This window comes from Limulus polyphemus, unplaced genomic scaffold (genome assembly GCF_000517525.1).
Source record: "Limulus polyphemus unplaced genomic scaffold, Limulus_polyphemus-2.1.2 Scaffold3, whole genome shotgun sequence".
Lineage (NCBI taxonomy): Eukaryota > Metazoa > Arthropoda > Merostomata > Xiphosura > Limulidae > Limulus > Limulus polyphemus.
Genome location: NW_013665613.1, coordinates 1,350,305 through 1,371,610, shown reverse-complemented (window position 1 = coordinate 1,371,610; position 21,306 = coordinate 1,350,305). Strand labels below are relative to the sequence as shown.

Sequence of the window (21,306 nt, the reverse complement as noted above, 5' to 3'; positions counted from 1 at the left end):
GTTACTATTATAATTATACATAAAGAATAAACATGAAAAACAAGAAATAAAATGCTTAATCAATCTTCTTTTTTCTTGCTGTCAACTGTTTAAGAGAGTTAACCCTATTTTGTTTATACTTATGGTAGTAATGCACTAAATAATTTGTATTTATTTAAATAATGCACCAAAAATATAGACTAATAACATACAAAAGTAGACAATTATCCCTAACTCTCACATTTTTCTGACTTTCTAACTGTGCGACAAGAGCTGGTACAAATTCATCCAAGCTATTTGTTAGCTTTCTCATGCGAATGATGTTGGTACTCTGAGTGGACTTGACATTTAACCATTCAGAACATAATGTTATACAATACGTCATTTGATAAATGAAAATCTTGACTTTTTATTGGTTATAGGTAATATATAATTAAACATAAGAGAGAACTATTAACGAATTCTGAAAGAGAGGATGTGACAGGTAGGCGTGGCAGGAGGGGTCTGATTTTCTATTCAATAGCTCTGTAACCAAATAAAATTGAAGACTATAAAAATTATGTTTTGTCTGAGCAATGACAAGTTTATAGAGAGTTATTTATGTTTTATTTCGTACTTTTTTGAGGGGTGGCAGATTAAAGAAAATGTGTCATGTGGGTCACTCTAGGGGAAATTCAGGATTTTTTTTTAAATATTGCCTTGTAGAATTAAGAACTAAAAACTTATTTACTATTAAAATATGGATTATTAGCTAAGATTTTATGCTATACTAATTGGTATAACGTAAACAAAAAATAGTTTAATAAAATGTGAATGTAAGACACTAAAACCTTGTGTCATGCGCAGTAAAGGATACCTTTGGTGAGAGAGTTAATACAGCATGTGTATCTTCACAAAATTGGGCAGATTTTTAGTAAACATTACAAGTCTTTTGTACACAAAAAATCAAATTTTTCTAATGAAGAATGTTTTTTTCTAAATACTTGTCCATGAATATATAGCCTTTTTTTTACTAGTTTGAGTGCAGTGACTTCCACATTGAGATTAAAAATATTGTTTTTCATCTCAAATTTCATTTGGTTAAGTCTCTAAAACTTCCTAAATAAATTTCAAACGTTTTTATTTCAGTAAAACTTTGTTTTATCTGTTACTTTCTCTACACTAACCCTACAAATTGACTAACTTTGTAATCACCAAAAAAAATATATATATATCTAAATTACCCTTTTCTTTCTTTCTAGAATGACTTCAAATTGTAACATGATACATTTGTTTATCCTAAACAGCTTTAAATACATAACAGTATACATCTATTTAAACTTAAATTTTACTTCTTTACTGCCCTTTGAACCACGTCTAACTGCTATTCATACCATTATAAACTGTCATTCACTTGGCAGATGTGCAGCTCATATTACCCAATCAAATTACATTACGCACAAGCTGCTCGTGAGGATACCTCATGAAAAATATGTATATTATTTATTTTAATTAATCTAACTTTAACTAAACTAAAAAGTTTCCAATTTATACATTTTAAAAGCTTTTATAATAATAAATAAAGTACATTTTTGGGTGTTTTTTTTTTTGCTGTCGACTGTCATTGATACTTAACCCTAATTTTTATAGTAATGGTAGTACTGCAATAAATTTTTTATTTAATTACATAATGCACCAAATAAAACAGAATAACAACATACAAAAAACAAACAATGTTTAAAAATTATCATATTTTCTACTGGCTTTCTAACTATGCAAAAAAAGCTGTTAAAACTTCCTCTAGAATAAAGCTTGAACTGAGAAGTTGACAATTCTCTGTACAGAAAACAATATAGTATAATATGGCTTTCTAGTAGTTATAAATAATATATTATAGAAAGTCAAAGAGCTATTGGCAATTTCTGAAAAAGAGGATGTGACAGGTGGGCTTGGCAAGAAGAGTCTGATTTTTTATTTGATAGGTCTTTAACCAAATAAGATCGAAAGCAATAAAACTTATGCTTTGCCTGAACAATGACAACCTTATAATGAGTAACTTAGGTTAAATTTTGTACTTCTTGGAGGGGTGGTAAATAAATTAAGAGAAGAGGGGATGCCTAGAGAGAAAATATCACAATTCTCATACTAGGGGAAATTCAGAATTTTTTAAATATTGCTTTATAAAATTATGAACTTAGAATTTATATAATATTAAAATATGGATTATTAGCTATGTTTGTATGCTATATTTATTGGTATACCAAATAAAGAAAGTAGTTTAATTAAACTTTGAATGTAACTCACTAAAACCTTGTGATATGCACAGAAAAAGATGCCCGTGGAAAGAGGGTTAAGCTAGAATTCCATGTCTGTATAGTCGCAGGCTACAGGAGAAAAACACAGATCTTGTAATGTGCTCACCTCCACTCTACTGGACAGTCACAAGCTGCAGGAGGAGGGTACAATCTTGCAAAGTGCTCACCTCAACTCTACTGAACAGACACAGACTGTGGAAATAATTATATCATATCATTTGTTGTGCTCATTTCAACTACACTGTACAGAGTCAGGCTGCATGAGGAGGGAACAAGTGTCATGTTCTAAGTATAGTTATATGAAGAGTGACCTGCACTACTCTGATTGTGTCACCACTGCTTCACTTCCCACTGATTAGTACCCCTTGTTCTAGCCCCAGCAGTTAGGTCCCAATCAGTGAGGGTTATCCGTGATCCACCACCCCAATGGCTAGGGACTGATAAGTGGCAAGAATCTCCTGTTCTGCATTCAAAGAAAAAGGGGAATGAATTTGTGGTGGAAAGATCCAGAGAAAATGTCTGGATCCTCATCAGTTCTGTTTCAACTGAAAAGGACTTTTTTTACTGGAAACAGTACAATGGGTACCATGTATCCCTATTTTGGAAAGCCAGCAAGCATAAACCAAGGAAGCAAGCAGAGCACCCCTGTTGCTATCTTTTCCATGATAGTCCATGGAATAGGTGAGGTCTAGATTGGACAGTAGTCAGGTATACAGTTATACCATAAAGATACCTCAAATGGTTCTTGCAAAACACCCCATCTAAACAGGTGGTATGAGTACTTTCTGTTATCCTGGGTCGGTGCAGAATTTTGAGATATCCTGGAAGGCACCACCAGCCACTTGGTGGGATTCTATAAGCAAATGCTGTAATAAGAAAAAGGAAACTTACCTGTCTAAAGATGGTGGGTAGACTGTAGGATGGCAAACAGAGGCTCGAAATTGGCATGAGTAAGAGCATACAGGATGAAATTAAAGCCCCAGTTGGGCATGGGAACAGGGCAAGTAGGTCTACGGATAAGGAAGGACTGGAACAAAGTGGAGAGAACTGGAGAGGAAATACCTTACAGTAACGAGAAAGATGTCTTAAACAAGGCCATCCAATAACCTGTAAAGGTGAAGACAGTTGATCCACTATTGAACAGCCAAGTAAAAGGAAGAGAGATGGCGATTGGTAGGACAGTCAGGAAAAAGGTGACAATGGATGGACCAACATCAAAAGACATGCCATTTACACATGTAGATGGAAGACAGGAATGGGAAAGGAAAGGTTACTTAATTGGAAAATCTAGTTCAATGGGCAGTGAACTGGACAAATTCCAAACATGAAGGTGGAGGGACAAGATCCCATGATGGAACAGTGAGGTTGATACAGAAGAGACAGAGAGAGTATAGTTGGCAGGAGAAGAAGGGGTTGGGATGTCAGGTGATATTGAAGAGGAAACCAAGGTTGAGCCAGCCAGAGAACACAACAAGGAGTGTCTTAAATCATGGCTAGGACGTGATGTAAAAGACAAAGAAGTGGGTAAGCATGATGAAAAAAAATAAGCTCAGCCCTGGTTGAAGATGCCAACAGGGCTAAGAAAGGGGGTCAAGGAAAGATCTCTTGTCTTGTTCTTTTTCCTTAGTTTTATAAATTTTGTTAACCAGTCTTTCAGGATAACCATTCAATTTTAGAATCTCTGGGAGATCTACCCTTGCCTCCATTAAATCATCAGGGTTGTTACAAGTACATGAAAGTCTCATTAATTGGCTAAAAAATCATAGCTGTCTTCATAGCCCATTGGTGTTGAGAGAAAAAAATGTAGAAGTGGCAAATTTTGTGAGGGTTTTCCATATATGTTACTGACCACCTTACTATCAAATACAGCCATAGAAGTGTCTAGAAATTCTAAATGATAAAAAGGTAGAGCATATTTGAACATAAACTTGATATTATTGTGAAACTAGTTTAGCGAATGATGAAAGTGAATTAAGTTGTTCAAATCATCATTCAAAATCCATAAATATCATCAATAAAATGCAGCCAAGAGGCAGAAGACTGTTCTGGGCCTGGTATTCAGTTACAGTTTATGCAGGCAAATTACAGCAAAGGCTCTAGCCACCCTGTTACTCATGGCTACTCCTTACATTTGATGGAAAATTTGTTTTCCAAACCTGAAAACATTACTACATTAAACAAAATTCAGGAGTCTGTGCACATTTGGCAAGGAGACCCCATGGAGATCCACATTAGTCTTAAGTTGATCCAAGAAAGACATAACAATGTCACTTCCCTCATGTATTGGAATGGATGGATATAGAGAAGATAAATCAAAAGAAAAAAAGGATGCTGTTATTGGTGATTCTATGAATGCAAAAGTTCAATTGTTAAGAAAATCATATAAAGTACATTTCACATCATGCACTGGAAAATACTTAGAATATGATCAACTCCAATGTTAATTGAAACAACCTTTGGCTCTAGCTCAATTGAATCAGATAAGTCCTTCTCACTGATAGGTGAAAATGCAAAAGAAGTCACAAATATATGTGTGCAATGCTCAACTAATGTTAACTCTTACAAACAATGGGACAAGAGGAATAAACACAACTTTAAAATAAATGATAGGTTTGGTAAGATAAATTTTTATTCACATTATGCATAAAACTGGTCACCACTCCTTATTAAAAATGCTTCCAAAACATTTTCAGGCAAATTGTAAAAAGTCTGAAATATTTCATTTTTCTACCTTATATAATAATGAAACCCCTGCTAACCATATGTACAAGAAAAAAAAATCAATGTGACCCTGGTTAGATTGTGATATCAAATATTTGATTAAGTATGCAAGAATTTGTTCAACCAATAAAATTAGCCTACTTCAAAATCTAACCAAAATTTCTTCCAAATATGAAATGATTTCATAAAAACAAACTTATGTTGCCCATAGTAATATCAATTCAATTATATTACCTACAGGAAGGCATTTTGCTCATGACAGGTGTTTTTCCAAATTAATGTCAAGCCCTGCATCAGGTTATAAAAAGTATCCAAGTGTAACTCACCTTCCATGTCTGACATCTGTTGTGAAGATCCAGAACCAGGCATACCACTATGATTATCTGGAAGTAACTCAGATCCTGGAGGAAGCTAAGCATATACTTTATGGTTAGCATGAACACATACTGGATAGCATTTTTTGCATAGGCTAAAATATTCATTAATATTGAAAAAGTACTAATAAGAGATTTACAAAACTTGTTAACTTGCCCATAATTTTTTGAATATTTCTCAACTGTATCTACAGAGAAAGAGTTCACTGTTTAAAAAAATTGTTTAGCAGTATGACATTCAAAACTAAATCATCACTTGAAATTGCTAATTCTAAGCTAATTAAAGAAGCAATGCTATCATCATTGTACTGAATTTTGCTTCTTTATTTTTTCTTAGCTTACACTTTATTGTTTGTACCAAATGTATTCAATATGTGCAGAAGTTGGAATTTATCAAGTCCAAGGTTAAAAAATAATGTTTTACTGTTTACAAATGATGAATTTTGGAACCATTCAGTGAATTAAATATCTGGTTTTTATTATTGAACAATTTCTGTTACTGTGATAATTTTATGCACAAACATATAACAGATTTCAAAGTATAATTTCTATAACTAGAAATTTTTAAAACTCATTTTAATATACAAAAGATGACAGACCATGCACTAATATTATTTAAATTATGGAAAGATTTAATAAAATCTGTTTTAACTATCTTCTTCCTAAATGCAAATGCAAGTGTGTGCATTAAAATGCAATTGTAATTCTTTTTCATTATAGATTGAGACAACAAATATTAAATCACTTCTTAACTTTATACATGGAACAGTTGTTTTTTTTTCTTTTTGGAATACAGGGATGCTTCAATCTGTACCCATAATCATACCACAAAACACACTACAAGGATTTTGGCAAAAAATAAATAAACAATGTTGCAATAGTTATATTTGTGCTTTACACTTAAAACTTTTTTATTAAAGCCATCTTGTCATATTAAGTATAAAAAATCGAAGATTCAATCCCATTTTTTGTAATTTTTTGTCCAAAACAGTGTTTAAGTAGTCAAATAATTTTAGTACATACATATATAGAAGCACAAGTTTATCTCCTAGTAAATTAATCAATTTTCTGGAAGAGATCCTTGTGATAATATCTACATTTTTTGAGTTACACATGGATGAATAAAACAGTTTTTTCTGTTCACGCAATTTCTGAACAATATGATTGGTCATTTTAACATACACAAGCCTCCTCCATACAAAACGTACTATGCCATGTGAGCCAAAACAAAGATTTTTTCACATATGCAGTATTATTGAGAGGAATACTATAAGTATGATAAGGATATATGTCTTAAATAGATAAATCTTTTAAATAATGCTGTTGTATTATAGTTGGACATGAATGAAACAAAACCATAGTTAGCAGAATATGGAGTTGCTGTATTTAGATCTATAGTAGGTATGTGTAAAAATGCAGAACAAAATACATCTCTGTACACATCATTTTTCATATGAAAACTTTGTTCTTGTGGATAATCACTATCTTTGAATAAGATCTTAAGATTTTTTCTTAATCAACTCTTAGTTATAAAATTAGTGAATTTTTAAAGTTACAATATCAAGAAGTGCAAAAATCAACTGTCCTCATTTTTCACTATTTCGCTTATTTTTATTTTTCCTTCCATAATGGTAGCAACTGTTTTTACTCTCTGCTAAAGCATTATCAAAGCATACAGTCCACTACCACCAATAACTTTAGGCTTAATTGTCGACCTTTAGGCACCTGTTGGAATGTGTATTGAGATGTAATGGTACTGTGTTATTTGTAATCAAGGGAAAGGTAAAGAGGTAATTTAATGTGCTTCCTTACGTGTTTATGTTATTGAAATAACTGTCTTCAAAGTTAATGCTATATACATCATAGTTTTGTGCTCATATAAAACAATGCACATTAAACATCATTCACTTTTGCACCTGTATTAATGTATACGTACCACTATACAATCAGCCAATAGGAATATTGAGTTTCCACATGAGCTATCATGCATGGACTGACTGACACACATTGTTCTCTTAGTTATATAAATACCTACTAATGCTTTTAATGCAGAAACAATGCACTTTGTAATACATATGGTGTTCACTGACAATATTTGTGCTGCCCATATCAATCTGACAACAACTAAAATAACCTGTGTGAGTTAGAAACTTTTCCAGTGAAAATACAGTTACTTTAGTTACAAATAAATATATGATTAATAAATCTATACAAAAATAATTTGAATCTACTTTTAATTCAGAAATAATGGAAATATTACAAAAAAGTAAAATGTAAATATATTAAGAAAAATAAAACATTTTAGTTCAATATAATAGTCCTTAGTTTACTTAAAATTATTATACTTTGGTCTGTAATGTGGCATGTAGAATTGTGGGAAGCCAACTGATTGTACTCCGATAACAAATGATAAAAATAATACTGTAATTTAAAAGTAATAAAAGTAGACACACAACACAATTATCTGTAAACATATATCATCATCTCAATATGCACTTCATGAAATGATTTTAAAATATACATGCATAATGAAAGTAATAAATTCCTTCTAAAAGTTTTTCTAGGCCATTTTCATTTATAAAAAATACAAGCTCATGAATACTTACAAAGTTAAAAAAAAAAAGACTAATGATATAAGTAATGTTAAAGAATAAAAAAGGAATTACTAACCCCAATAATAACAACAATAAACATACTTTAAAAAATACTCAAAACTTGAATGCTTAATGATTTCATTATGAATGAATGGATGAACATGGATTACTCTGACAAGTACTTTAAACCTTTTACTACAGCTGGATGGATTCCACCAGCCCGTATCCTTTATAGGTAACTATAAGGCAGTTATACTGTAACTTTTTAAAATATATGCATACCTTCATGAAATTTTGCAAATTATCCATAAACATTTCAAGGCTTTCATATACACAAAATATCAGATTTTCTAATTAATGATTTGCTCATACATTTTTTGTTTTCGAATGTTGACTATCCTACATGCAAATTTTGATTTTAAGCTTAAAAATACTTTTATGCATCATAAAATTGTCAAATTTCACATGTGAATTCTTTATGATGCCCAGATAATTATCAAAGTTTTTTAAGAAAAAAATATTTTTTTTTTGATATTTTCACAATTGTATCTCTGTATGGGTTTGATTGATTTGACCAACCTTGTAACCACCATAAAAATTAGGAAATTGACATAAATTATGCTTATTTTTCCTTCTACAATAATTACAATTTATAACATGAAACCACAAATATATATATTTTAAATTGCTTACATTATAAATCTATATATACTTATTATTTTAACTTTATTGACCTTCCATCCGTGCCTGACTAGCATTACAGAAGTTGCAATGAAGCAGTGCACATGCACTCATGTTATCTTATCCAATAATATAAAACTGGCCTTTACAAAGTGCAACTGTCTTAGCTTTGTCCTATTGGACCAGTCTTTTGTAGAATACAATCACGTTTTGGTTATAATACATTACATAAGTATATATATTATTGCTATTTACAAATAAATTCTTAAATTTCAGTTATTTTTCTTAAAAAGGAAAAGCTTTGTTCATAACCAATGGAAAGTTGAGACTCTATAATGTATTGTTCTGAAATACGCAAGAAATTATGGAATGGAATGAGGATGGTGTGGAAACAAAGGGCATAAGGATAATGAATAAAATGCTGAGCAATACACCAATATCTTTCTCTTCAAAGTATGGCAAATAGTTTTGTTAAACAGTCCTATAGCATGTTTGAACCAGAAATGTTCTATTCTAATTACTTATAAGACATTAGTGTTATAACAACACATTTATCACATCTAAATGATCATTTAAACTAATTTAACCCTATGTTAGTACCATAGGTTTGCCATACAACATTAGTATCACAAGGTTGGGTCGCACCCCCACCCAGAAAAAATAAATAATAATAATAAATATGATTTAATATTATAACTAAAATATATCTATGTATACTTATAAGTTAAGTATCTTATGACTGATTTCATAGCATTTTGCTTAATTTTTAAAGTTTGGGTAGTGTTAATAGAGTAATAATGAAATTATTACAAAAAATCACTCATATTTTATTTGACAAACAATAAACATCATTTCAAAAGTAAAGTAAATATGTTTTTTAACTAAACATCTTCTTAAGAGTTATTTTGAGCAAAAAACTTATTAGTTTATTAACATCAACAAAAATTCCTAATCTTCTCACTTTCAGTGTTGCTGTCCATCCTCAATGTGAAGAAAAACACAAATAATTTTTAATTTCATAAAAAAACATTACTGAGGCAAAAATTCCTTCATATTCAGTACAAATTAGCTCTAGAAACACTAACTGAATTAAGAATAACAAAGAAATAATGGTATAGGCTTTCCCAGAAATGCACCTTCATTCAGCACTATGGGGTGTTTGTGCACCGGAGCAAGAACAAAACACGTGTTGCTTTCAATGTGGATGAGGTAGAAATGGGAGGAACTAGGTACACACTCTATCAGGGATATGGGGAAGGTACCATAAACAACAACTACTATCATCTTTTAGTGATGAGGTTAACAAACATACTTAGGGTTCAAAAACACCCCATGTGAATAATGGAGGGTTAAGTTTCCAGAAGGGAATCACAGGTCTGCTTACTATTACTTTTAATAATTTGAAAAGCTATACCTATATCATCAAAGCATAAGTGAACTATACATACTATTCTGTGCCAGTTTAGAAAAGATATTTACACCATAACAATTGCTGTTGTAAAAAAATCTTGTATAAATAGTGTTCTGACCACTAATAAGTTTGTTGTGTCCCAGTTGGCATGATAAGCTCTGTACTGAGAGAAAAGTATCATTTATAACAGATATGGTGGATATAGTGTGGTTGAAATACTATTACACACACTTTCTTTTTGGAAAAAAACCAAAGGGATTGAACAAAGAATTTAAAGTCAAAAATATAATAGGCCTAATACAAATGCTTTATGAGAAGTATAATTAGTTATACATGCTTTGCCAACATAGAAAAAGGCATTCATACCATAATAACTGTTCTATTATATTGTATACTTTTCTATTACATTGATATAAAAATGTGATGCCCTAAAACTCTCAAAGTTGTAAGCTGAAATATAGGGTTAAATAAGTATTTTTTCTGAAGTTGTTAGTAATATTTCTCAAATCTGGTTGAAATCCTTCAGTCAAAATTAAAAATCTTAAAAACTGATAAAATAATAACAATTGTTCATCTTTCACAAGTTGTTTCTCAAAGAGTCATGTTTGGAACATTGTTGTAAATGGGAGGTGAAATTTTTTGATCTAGTTGTAATTGGAGTACATTAAAAAAATTGCTAATAGTTTGAAACTGCAAACTGATATGTTTCTTGATTTTAAATTATATGTTTAAAGTTAAAGAAGTTTTTTTTAAATGTGATGCTCATGAGAAGTGCTCAGTTAGGCCTAAAGAACGTTTGATGCACGAGTACAAAAGGGTCATACAGGGAGTAATACTAATACTGATTTTTACGTACATGTTCAAACTAGGGTCCTAGCAATTATGCAAATGAAATATAAAAAAAAATTGAATAAAAGTATTTTTATTCTCAACTAATCCACCTTTTGGTTTTTTTGTCCTGTGCAAAGATTCAGTAGATTTAGTAAATTAACCAAATTCACTTCTATAGTTTTGAGTCCACTGATCCCAACAAGCAAATTTGGACATTTTGTCCCCATCAGTTCTAGTTTTACCCTCAAGCAATTTTGTACTAAATATTTCCACTGATTCCAACAAGCAGATTTAGACACTTTGTCCCCATCAGTTCTAGTTTTACCCTCAAGCAATTTTGTACTAAATATTTTGCAACAGCAGGTCAAAAAAAAAATTGACAGACAGAATTTTTAGTGGGTTGGTTGCCAAGAGCAAACAAATAGTTTATTTCATGCCTGAGAATCTTTCTTAAAAAACTGAAATATTTGTGACCTCCTTTGTGACAAAAACAGATTTCTAAATATCATGTTCCTCATAATAATTGTTAAATATTCCCACAGATATAACAAAAATTGGGCAACATCTGCAACCTATAAAACAATTCTAATTTCTTATTCTACCATCATCATAAAATTGCTTAGAAATTTCCTAGTACTTTTAAAACAAGTTAAAATCAGCTTGAGCGACCTTTAGGAGAAATCTCATATTATTTTGTTTGTGGTCTTTCTAAATTTTATTAGCTCTTTCTTACACAATGTCACAAAATTGTGAGTCATGCACCAAAATAATTTTAATTATCCTAGGGAAAAAAACAACTAGGACAGTTTATATAATAAAGCAGTTTCTCTTGTGACATTATAGCCCCAGGAGAATAATTTTTCTGTATCACATGGTAAGCAAAACTACTAAACGTAGACATTGCAAGAAAATTTAATTTTCCTTCTTAAATATATTGAACTTCAAACAATATTTATCATACTGCATAAAGTATTTTTATATATTATTTGTATACTGCTTATGAAAGAGATTTCCATCAGAGAGAATTTTGCAAGTAATGTGCAAAAATATTTAATTTATATTTCTTCTCAATGAAGTTTTACCTTCAATGCCACTTCTATAAAAAATTCTGTCATGAAGTTTAGAAACATAATGAAAAATCTTTACTGAAAACTACAAGTACAAAATGTTTTCACATCAATAAATTATTTACTTTTCAGTTAATTTAAAAAATCAAATACTGGTGTAACTACAGCGTGAATTATGATAAACATAGTAATATAAACTATGAAATATTGTATCAAAATAATGGGATAAATTTGTATTCAGAAAACAAATGAACACTGATACTTACATTTTTTGTAACCTCAAATACATTACAATATAAAATTGTTTTAATTCAAAAGAACCATCAGATTTGAAAAGCTAAAATAACTGCAAGTTTTATAATTCAACATCCTCAAATTATCAACTTGTTTTTATACAGTTCACTAACAGTTAATTCTACACACTGCATCATACTCATTAATTTATGTTCCTTACAACTCTCACTGTAAAGAATTATCCACATAAAAAATTGAGTAAAACCATTTATTTTACATGTAAATATACAAATACAATTAGGACCCCAATAGCAATTATGGGAATTAATTGCAATATTTTTGGTATTTTGTTCAAATTTTGTGTGTGACTCATATGTTATTAAGGACTATGCAATTAACCTAATCATTGGACTACAAGCAGTTTGGAGCATAAACAACTTAGTAGAATGTGTTTAAAAAGCCAATGGGTTTCTCATCCGTAATTCTACAGTTAAGAGTATTTTACAATATATTTTTTAAATACTCAAATACATTAACTTGAATCTGTACAGTTTCTTAATAAAAAACCCTACATGTACATAAATATTCCTCCATGTGACAACACACAAACCATTACTTACTAGATTTTCATATATCGGAGGACCTCGCTTTGGTGGTCCAGGAAAATGTTCTCCATCTGGACCTAAAAGCCAATTAATAGATATGGGATTAAAGTATCATTATAAATTCCACTTACATATACTTTTGACTGTATGCTAAATTAAAATTGTTCGGTGAAAAGTTTATACGTTTATACAAGCAGCTAACTTGATAAAATAATAATTTGGACCTAAAATGTATGTCTCCACCAAGATACATATATCCATATATACATATATGCCGATATGATATTTACTGCTCGGCAGATCCAAGAGAAATGCCAGGAGCAACACCGCGACTTATACATGACTTTCCTGGACCTGACGAAAGCTTTCGACACGGTGTGTAGAGAAGGACTTTGGCGCATAATGCACAAGTTCGGTTGTCCCACGAAGTTTGTCGCTGTAGTTCGTCAGTTCCATGAAGGTATGATGGCAAGAGTGCTCGGTGACGGAGAAGAATCCATAGAGTTTCCTGTGTCCTGTGTCAAGCAGGGTTGCGTGTTGGCACCAACACTGTTTAGTATGTATTTATCAGCATTGCTGTCAGACGCCTTCAGGGATGGTCCGAGTGGAATACACCTGCGATATCGAATGGATGGAAAGCTGTTCAATCTTCGCCGTTTGCAAGCACACACAAAAGTTTGTTTGACTAGTATCAGAGACCTGTTGTTTGCTGATGATTGTGTGCTGAGTGCGACTTCGGCGGAAACGATGCAACAGGAGCTCGAATGCTTCGCAAGGGGATGTGGCGATTTCAGTCTTACAATTAACACCACCAAGACGAAGGTTGTGCTTCAGCCCGCTCCTTGTCGATCTCTAGTTGATCCAGAATTATCCATTGACGGTGTGAACCTGGAGACGGTTGAGAGTTTTCGCTATCTTGGAAGCACGCTCTCGAAGGATGCTAACATCGACATAGAGGTTGACCACCGGATCGCAAGTGCGAGCTCTGCTTTCGGAAGACTCCGTCGCAGTGTGTGGGAGTGGAGAGGGCTCAGACTAACCACCAAGCTGAAGGTCTATCGGGCAGTGGTATTGAGCGTCCTACTATATGCCAGTGAAACATGGACTGTGTATCAGAGGCATGCCAGAAAGCTTAATCACTTCCATCTGTGCTGTCTCTGCCGGCTCCTCCATGTTAAATGGCAAGACAGAGTTCCCGACACAGACGTTCTCAAACGTGCTGGTGTCCCTAGTGTATACACGCTTCTCCACAAAGCACAAGTCAGATGGGCCGGTCATCGCGTGAAAATGCCAGCTGATAGAATACCGAAGCAAGTTCTCTGTGGTGAACTTAGTGAAGGTAAACGATCGGTTGGAGGACAGAAGAAACGTTTTAAAGACTGTTTAAAACTATCCCTGCAAGAGTTCGACATCAACCATGTGAACTGGGAGTCGCTCGCCCAGGATAGATCTCTTTGGAGAACGAAGGTCCGGCAGGGTTCGGTGACAGCAGAATGTAAACGTCGATTGGTTGCCGAGGGGAAGCGTGCAGCTCGGAAGGATCGGGTGCAGTCGACTCAGAACGGGACACCAAGCATATATGCCGTGAATGTGGTCGAGGCTTCCTGGCTCGGATAGGACTCCTGAGCCATCTCCGTATCCACAGATAGACCAAATGATGTCGTGCTCTTCTTCGAACTTCGAAGGACGAACAACAACAACATATATCCAAACATAAACTTAAATGAAGTCTCCACTTAGTGATAAATAGGGTATTAATATCTTTGTTTCGTTACAGTTTATTAACATAAAAAACTAGAGGGGCACTCAGTAGAGCACATCCTCTGCCATGCAGTGTTGATCATATTCAGCCCTCAAAAAGTACAAAAATGTGTCTGTATGTCTGTCGTTATCAATGGATATGGACCTTTCAGGTAGGACAATGAGGAATAATATTCTACATCTGTGCACCAAGTTTCTTCAAAATCCGATCATATTTGTCCGAGTTATAGAGCAAAAATAGTGTGAAAACTCAGTCCCCATGTTGACCCTTCAAACACTAATCACTTCTAAAATGGATCATAGTCCAAATGAATACCAACTTTTGTCAAACTTTTGGCTGCATTCAAGAAATCTTGCTGACAAACACATAGGGGTGAAAACATAACCTCCTTCACTTTCGGTGGCGGAGGTAAAAATGAACTTAATAAACAGTTTTCTCTTACAAGACTGTTTTCATTTGCTCAATACAAGACATTGATCAAGCTAGCTCAGACGTGATAATAATGAAATATAAAGTAATTATGAAAGAGATTAGCCAAAGAAGAAAAAAAGAATTCAAATTGTATTTATGAAGCACCCATACCCTATTAATGTTATACTGTAAGTCCCCACAATTTAATTAACTTGGACCTTTACTTGACCTTCATAAGTTAATCATGTCTAGAACTTTGTATATAGTTTATGTTGCATATGTTTGATCAAAATATATATATACCCAATCTTGAGATATCCTATTCACAAGGTCAGAATGGACAGAAAGGAACAAACCAATATACTCCACTCTGCTTCATGAAATAGTGGTAGCATAATAAAAACTGTCAAAAAGCAATGAATAGATATCAAGTAATAAAATTTCATTACATATAAAAATTTAGCTCACCTTCTAGACCTGGTGTCTGTAATAAGGGACCAGGGCCAAATTTACTGCCACAAATATCTGGAAGTAGCTCAGATCCTGGAGGCAGCTAAACATAGACCAATAGTTTAAAAACTGACGTACATGTAAATATATTTTTCAATAAAAATAAAAGCCATAATGATATGTTTGAAAGCCTTATATATATTGCGAACCATAGTATCTGTCTGAATGTTCGTCTGTCTCCCATTTAAGAAGGTGCATAAGTAGGTAAAGCTCAAGATTCACTTTTGAAATGACAAGAGAACAGGCATGAATAATTTATGAAAAATGTAACTTAGAGACAGCAAATTACAAAAAATCTCAAAAACATAATTTTCACATTCCCATTTTCTTATTCGACATTCACCATTAAATTTATGCTTTTCTATCTTCATTGTATGAAAATCAATTCAAAATTTATGTTCATCTTTAACAATTATATTAAAAATGTTCTTGATTTTTTTTACATTCTAAATTTACGTCAATGAAATCAATTACAAAGCATATTCTATTTATTTATCCATACTAAATAAATAATATACATTCCTTAGTAAAATTCAAATTATTAAGTCTTTTTGGGTCTTTTTACATGAACATAGTTTATAAAACAGAGTTAGTTCTGAAACTTTGCTAAACTGCTTTTGCTCTAGTTATTTATTTTTCTAAGTCATCCTTCTTTGCTGTCACATAAGCTTTCTCATGGAAAAGATTGCTGAAGGGATGCATAGTTGAATACGCTATATAGATTTGGACAAAGATCTTAACAACTGACAAGCCGTGTGATGCCTTAAGGATAATACTCCCTGAAATAGATATCATACGTGCTCCAAAACAATTTATCTTTCTGGTTAGTAGAGAGAGGTAGTTAGTGATATCTGCTGACTGATACATTGACGGGCCAATTAATCAATTAGTACACACCTCCTACAAACCTCACCCTCCAATACAAGCAAAAAAATTCAGTGTGAGCTGTCTCCAATATATTTAAATCCACTGCATTATTCTAACATAGAATTAATCTTCCTATGTTAATTCACATTGTTTAGGTTTTTTAAAGTAATTTTCAAATTACGCTTGGTTTCATATCATAAACCTCTTCTCAAGGTTGCCTTTTGCTCATTTTGTGAAAAAAAATATCAAAGTGACAGTACTATCACCATTCTCATTAGCTACCATATCATACCTCTTTTTTTTTGGTCTTCTTAAGAATTATTTTCTAATGTATTTCTCACACTGTACCACATGGTATATTCATCTAACATGCAAGTTGTTGTATGTAAAAAAAGTAACATTTAAAAAGATCTACACTGAAAGTTATGAGTTTATATTTTAGTATGTTTAAAGTTGGCTAACTTAAAACTAAACAGTAAATACATTTTCTTAATTCAAGGATCTTTATTGTGAAAATTTCTAATATTACAGAACTCGCATCTAAGAAACCAAGAAATCATGAAATTTAATGATAGTTTGCAAGTGAAACAAAAAATATTACCTAACTTATCTATAGTAAAATTACATAAATCAAATTTATTACACAGTAACAACAAGACCACATTAAACAGTAAACTTACCTGTAATTATAACTTTCCTTTGTCTAAAAATATTTCACATATAAATTCTTATATAACAATAAGACCATAAAAACTTATCTATAATAATACCTTTCCTTTGTCAACAAATATATGTATGTGTACTATATTAGATGATAGTATGCTTATACATTTCAACTTTTCAATGCTAATCTAGTACTTGTACATATTTATGTAACAAGATCGGTGAATACACAAGTAAATATTACTCACTGGGTCTTCATATGGTGGTGGAGCTCGTCTAAGTGGACCAGGATAATTTTCTACATCTTGTCTTACATTTTTCTGTGGTTTAAGTCCATGAGTTGGAAGAAGAGGTCGCTTTCGAGGTGGACTTATTCCTTCTGAAGGTGAGCCTATTGGATGTGGAGGGGAAGAGGGTCCATCTCTATGATGCAGTCTGTTTTCATGCCAAGGTGGATACATTGCAGGCCCAATTCCCCTTGAATAACCTGTATCTTCCTTATCTCGTGTATTCCACATTGTTTTGCTGCTATCCTACTTTACATATATAGTATAAAACACTGGTAAAACATTTTTGATTGCAAACACTAATAAATGATGTCCATCTTAAATCTTTTCCATTACATCAATACCTTCAAAATATTCACCTAATATTTGAATTTAACTAATCACGTACCCATATACAAGGTTATACCTCCAGTCAATAATTTTCTTGTCTGTTCAATACATGTTCAGAGTGATGTCAATGAAACCACAAAACCCAAAAACTCATCAACTATGGACAGTAAACAAATAAGGGCAAAAAAAATAGATGGTGACAGACACACAGATGGATGAAAAATGTAGGTTCTAATTAGACATTAGTTCTAAACAGTGTTATATTCAAAGATAACTTGACTTGTCTTTGTATGTATGAAAAACTTGAGCCTTAACATTAAAATCAGGAGGAGTTCAGAAGTTTCTCAAACAAGGAAAGATATGAGGGCTGTTGTTCCACAAAACACACGCAGAAATAAACTAGATAAAAGGTAATAAGGATATATTAACATCTCTAAAAAAATGTTATTTTGTGTGAAGTTTTGGGAAGACACCCTTCATCAGGCTGTAAATACTGTGTTAGACATAATCTAGGCTAAGAAACAATCACTGAATGGTTAGAATGTATGGTGGTTCTAATTACTCTTGTTAACTGTAGAACATGTTAACAAAAATATTGTTTGAGAAAAAAGCACTGTATCAAAATTTAAAAGAAAATGGATATTTGTAGTTAGAGCAAATGAAACTTAAATTTGGAAAATAAATATATAAATCAAAAAATTAATATAAATAAATTCACTAAATATTAAACTTTTTTTTAATAAAAAATATGTATGATTATTATATTAATCAATATTAATAAAATACCACAGCTTGACTGAATATTATATCACAAATTTGGGCAGAAAAGAATCTAGCTTTTCAACTACAAAGTTTTGTCTGAAAATGTTCCAATATTCACTTATCTTCATAACATCGTGAACAATTTATTACAATAATATCACTAGAACTGAGTGATTAACTCAGTTAATCAATATAATTGACTACATTGATGAGTGTCATGTAAAATAATCAATTGGCATTAAAATTAAAATAATCAACTAGTCAAAATTAGTGTTTCCAATTATTACTGTTTTTTATTATTCCAACTAATCAACATATTGCCATCATGATTTCTAATTATTTTCAATTTCAAGTTTAGCTTAATTGATTAGTACCACAATTCATGAAAATAATCAACTAATCAAAATTACATTTTCCAGTTATTACTATTTTTAGTCATTCCAACTATCTATATAATCCAAAAGCTACTCAATGGGCTACCTGTGATGTGCGATTTATCTCATTAAAGCTTGTTTTTTTGCCATCTCATGTGAAAATAATTGATTAGGTGAAAGTAACTCCCTTTTTCATTATACACACATTTTGTTGCAACTCTTTGGTCATTTCTAAATATTAAAACAATGTGTTTCATTATTCCTATTTTGTGAAGACTAAGTGTGCAATATAATAATCTTATTAGCAAGATTAGTCTACTTTCATACCATTATCACATATAGCTTACCCTTCAGTTGCTGCTTCTCTCAGATTCACTAAATGTTTTGTAATTCCACACAGAGTATTAACATGTTTTGAAAGTTATTTGAGCACTTCTTGAAATACAGTATGAACTACCACTAGTAATAAATAAAACTGAAGCTCTATTTACACTATTAAATAACTTAACATGTGATACTTCAAGACTCATAGGGAATGATAAATAAAACAAGTTTTAAAATTAAAGCAAATACATTAATATCCCGAGTCTTAGCTTAAATCTGCTTATCCACTTTCTTTGGCTGTCCAACTTTCAAAGCAGTATTGACAATACTACTAGTACTAATATTAGTACTACTACTTTAACTTACAGATTAAAATATAATAAACAGCAAGGGTAACGAACTGATGAAACAATGGATTCTAATCATTGTAAGTAACATAGTTTGAACATAATGTTTAATTAGCTATGCTTATTACTGAGTATATTTATAGCAGTCATGTTTTATGTACTGTGGATAACTTGCTTTGAACAAATATTAGGTATAATTTTCACTATACGTATGTAGTAGTACTAATAGTTGTACTAAGTTATAATAAACTTGTCTTTACTATCTAATTTTGATAGTTTGTAAAAACACAGGTATGGACCAGAAGAGATCCAAAACCGATTTCAAAAGCAAAGAAACAAGGTTAATAATAAAAGATAATTTTTAATTTCTGTAGTGCATATTGGTGTATAGAAGACATATTAATACTAAAATTAAACAACCTTATAACATCAAAATGTCATTTAATTAGACACTCAATGTTTCACTTTACAGCTTCTTCAGGAGCATTCACTAAAACCAAAACCAAAACTGACAGTACAAAGCTGAAATTATGTTATCATTAGTAGACTACATTCTGTACAAGAGTATACTATTAATATTACTAGTAGTATTGTTATTAGTATTAACAATACTAGTACTAGTAGTATTACTAAATACCCCAACTTCAAGCTTTGTACTGTCAGTTTCAGTGTGTTTTACTTTTAGTGAATGCTCCTGAAGAAGCTGTAAACTGAAAAATTGAGTGTCTAATTAAATAAAAACATTTTGGTGTTATAAAATCGTTTAGTATTAATAAGATATTACATAAATTAAAAGTAGCAGTTTTGCTTATAAAAATTAATTTTGTGATTTGTACATAACCATAACAATGAATGAATGATGCAATTATGTTATTGTATTGAACTGCATTCAATTTCAAAATTCAATAAAATAGTATACTATTAATATCAGTAATAATATTATTAGTAATACTAGTACTAGTGGTATTACCAACTATCCCTGTTTGTAAGCCCTGTAATAGTGGTATATCATTTAACATAAACATATTATACAATTACAGAAGTACAATACTACAAACATCGTATAGGACATAGACGTACATAATAAGTTGCATTAATAAGAAACACCCTTTTTAATAGCAAAATAATGTGATAAAACAGACCCGTTCCTGTGCAATTCTGTTGGTTCAGATCCGTTCCGATGGTTTTGTGGACCGTTATTTTGACTTGAACTGTTGAAGTTTGATTGAGTTTGATAACCGAGAATAGGATTTTGAGTTTGACAAGGTATATCGGCTTTCAGTTTCACTTAGATTAGTCAGAGTCGACACTTAACCTTTGTTTTTAGTGTTACAAATACGTAAACATTACTTAACCATAATATTCTTGCAAACTAGCTTTCAGAGCGTCAACCTTAAATTAAAATTTTAATATTTTACAATCTTTCAACTAACACTAACGGAGCCTTTTTTACTTAACAGTAGCATACTAACAATAATTTTTTTCGGCAGTCGCGTTAGAACTTAGACTGTTGTTAAAGGTTCTAGTAGTAGCAGTAAATAAAAAGGTGGTTCAAACCAAAGTAATAATAGAAATCCCTATCTTCCGTGTCACACGTAATTTAATTAAATCTCATATTTCATAATTTTCACTCGGATTATTACGAATTCTTCTCTAAAGTACCTGCCTAATAAGAATAAAATATATAATGGTGTTAAACTAATTAAAGAAAGCTACTGATCTGAAATAAAAGCGCTTATTACTAACTAGCATACAATACCTGCGCTCCGCTTCTGGGTTCAAAGGCTCCTGGGGTCTGACATGGTCGGGTGGTTATTGTTACGTCTCCGTTTGTTAATTAACTTTCCATAACTTCGTTCCTACGAAACTTTAGCGACA

General features: G+C 31.7%; 1 protein-coding gene across 2 annotated transcripts in view; it reads right to left on the bottom strand.

The window, feature by feature from the left end:
* Nucleotides 1-20,952, bottom strand: part of LOC106470180 — a 73,475-nt gene extending 52,523 nt beyond the window's left edge. Inside the window, exons 1-5 of one of the 2 annotated variants that reach the window (XM_022398338.1) lie at nt 20,571-20,952; nt 17,253-17,540; nt 15,433-15,517; nt 12,807-12,868; nt 5,321-5,405 (exon numbers count right to left, since the gene is read on the bottom strand). In XM_022398338.1, the coding sequence (XP_022254046.1) occupies nt 5,321-5,405; nt 12,807-12,868; nt 15,433-15,517; nt 17,253-17,522 (502 nt within the window). In that variant the 5' untranslated portion in view covers nt 17,523-17,540; nt 20,571-20,952. The remainder of the gene's footprint in view (nt 1-5,320; nt 5,406-12,806; nt 12,869-15,432; nt 15,518-17,252; nt 17,541-20,570) is intronic. The other variant, XM_022398290.1, reaches the window with a different exon arrangement.
* Between the last annotated feature and the right edge of the window lie 354 nt (nt 20,953-21,306).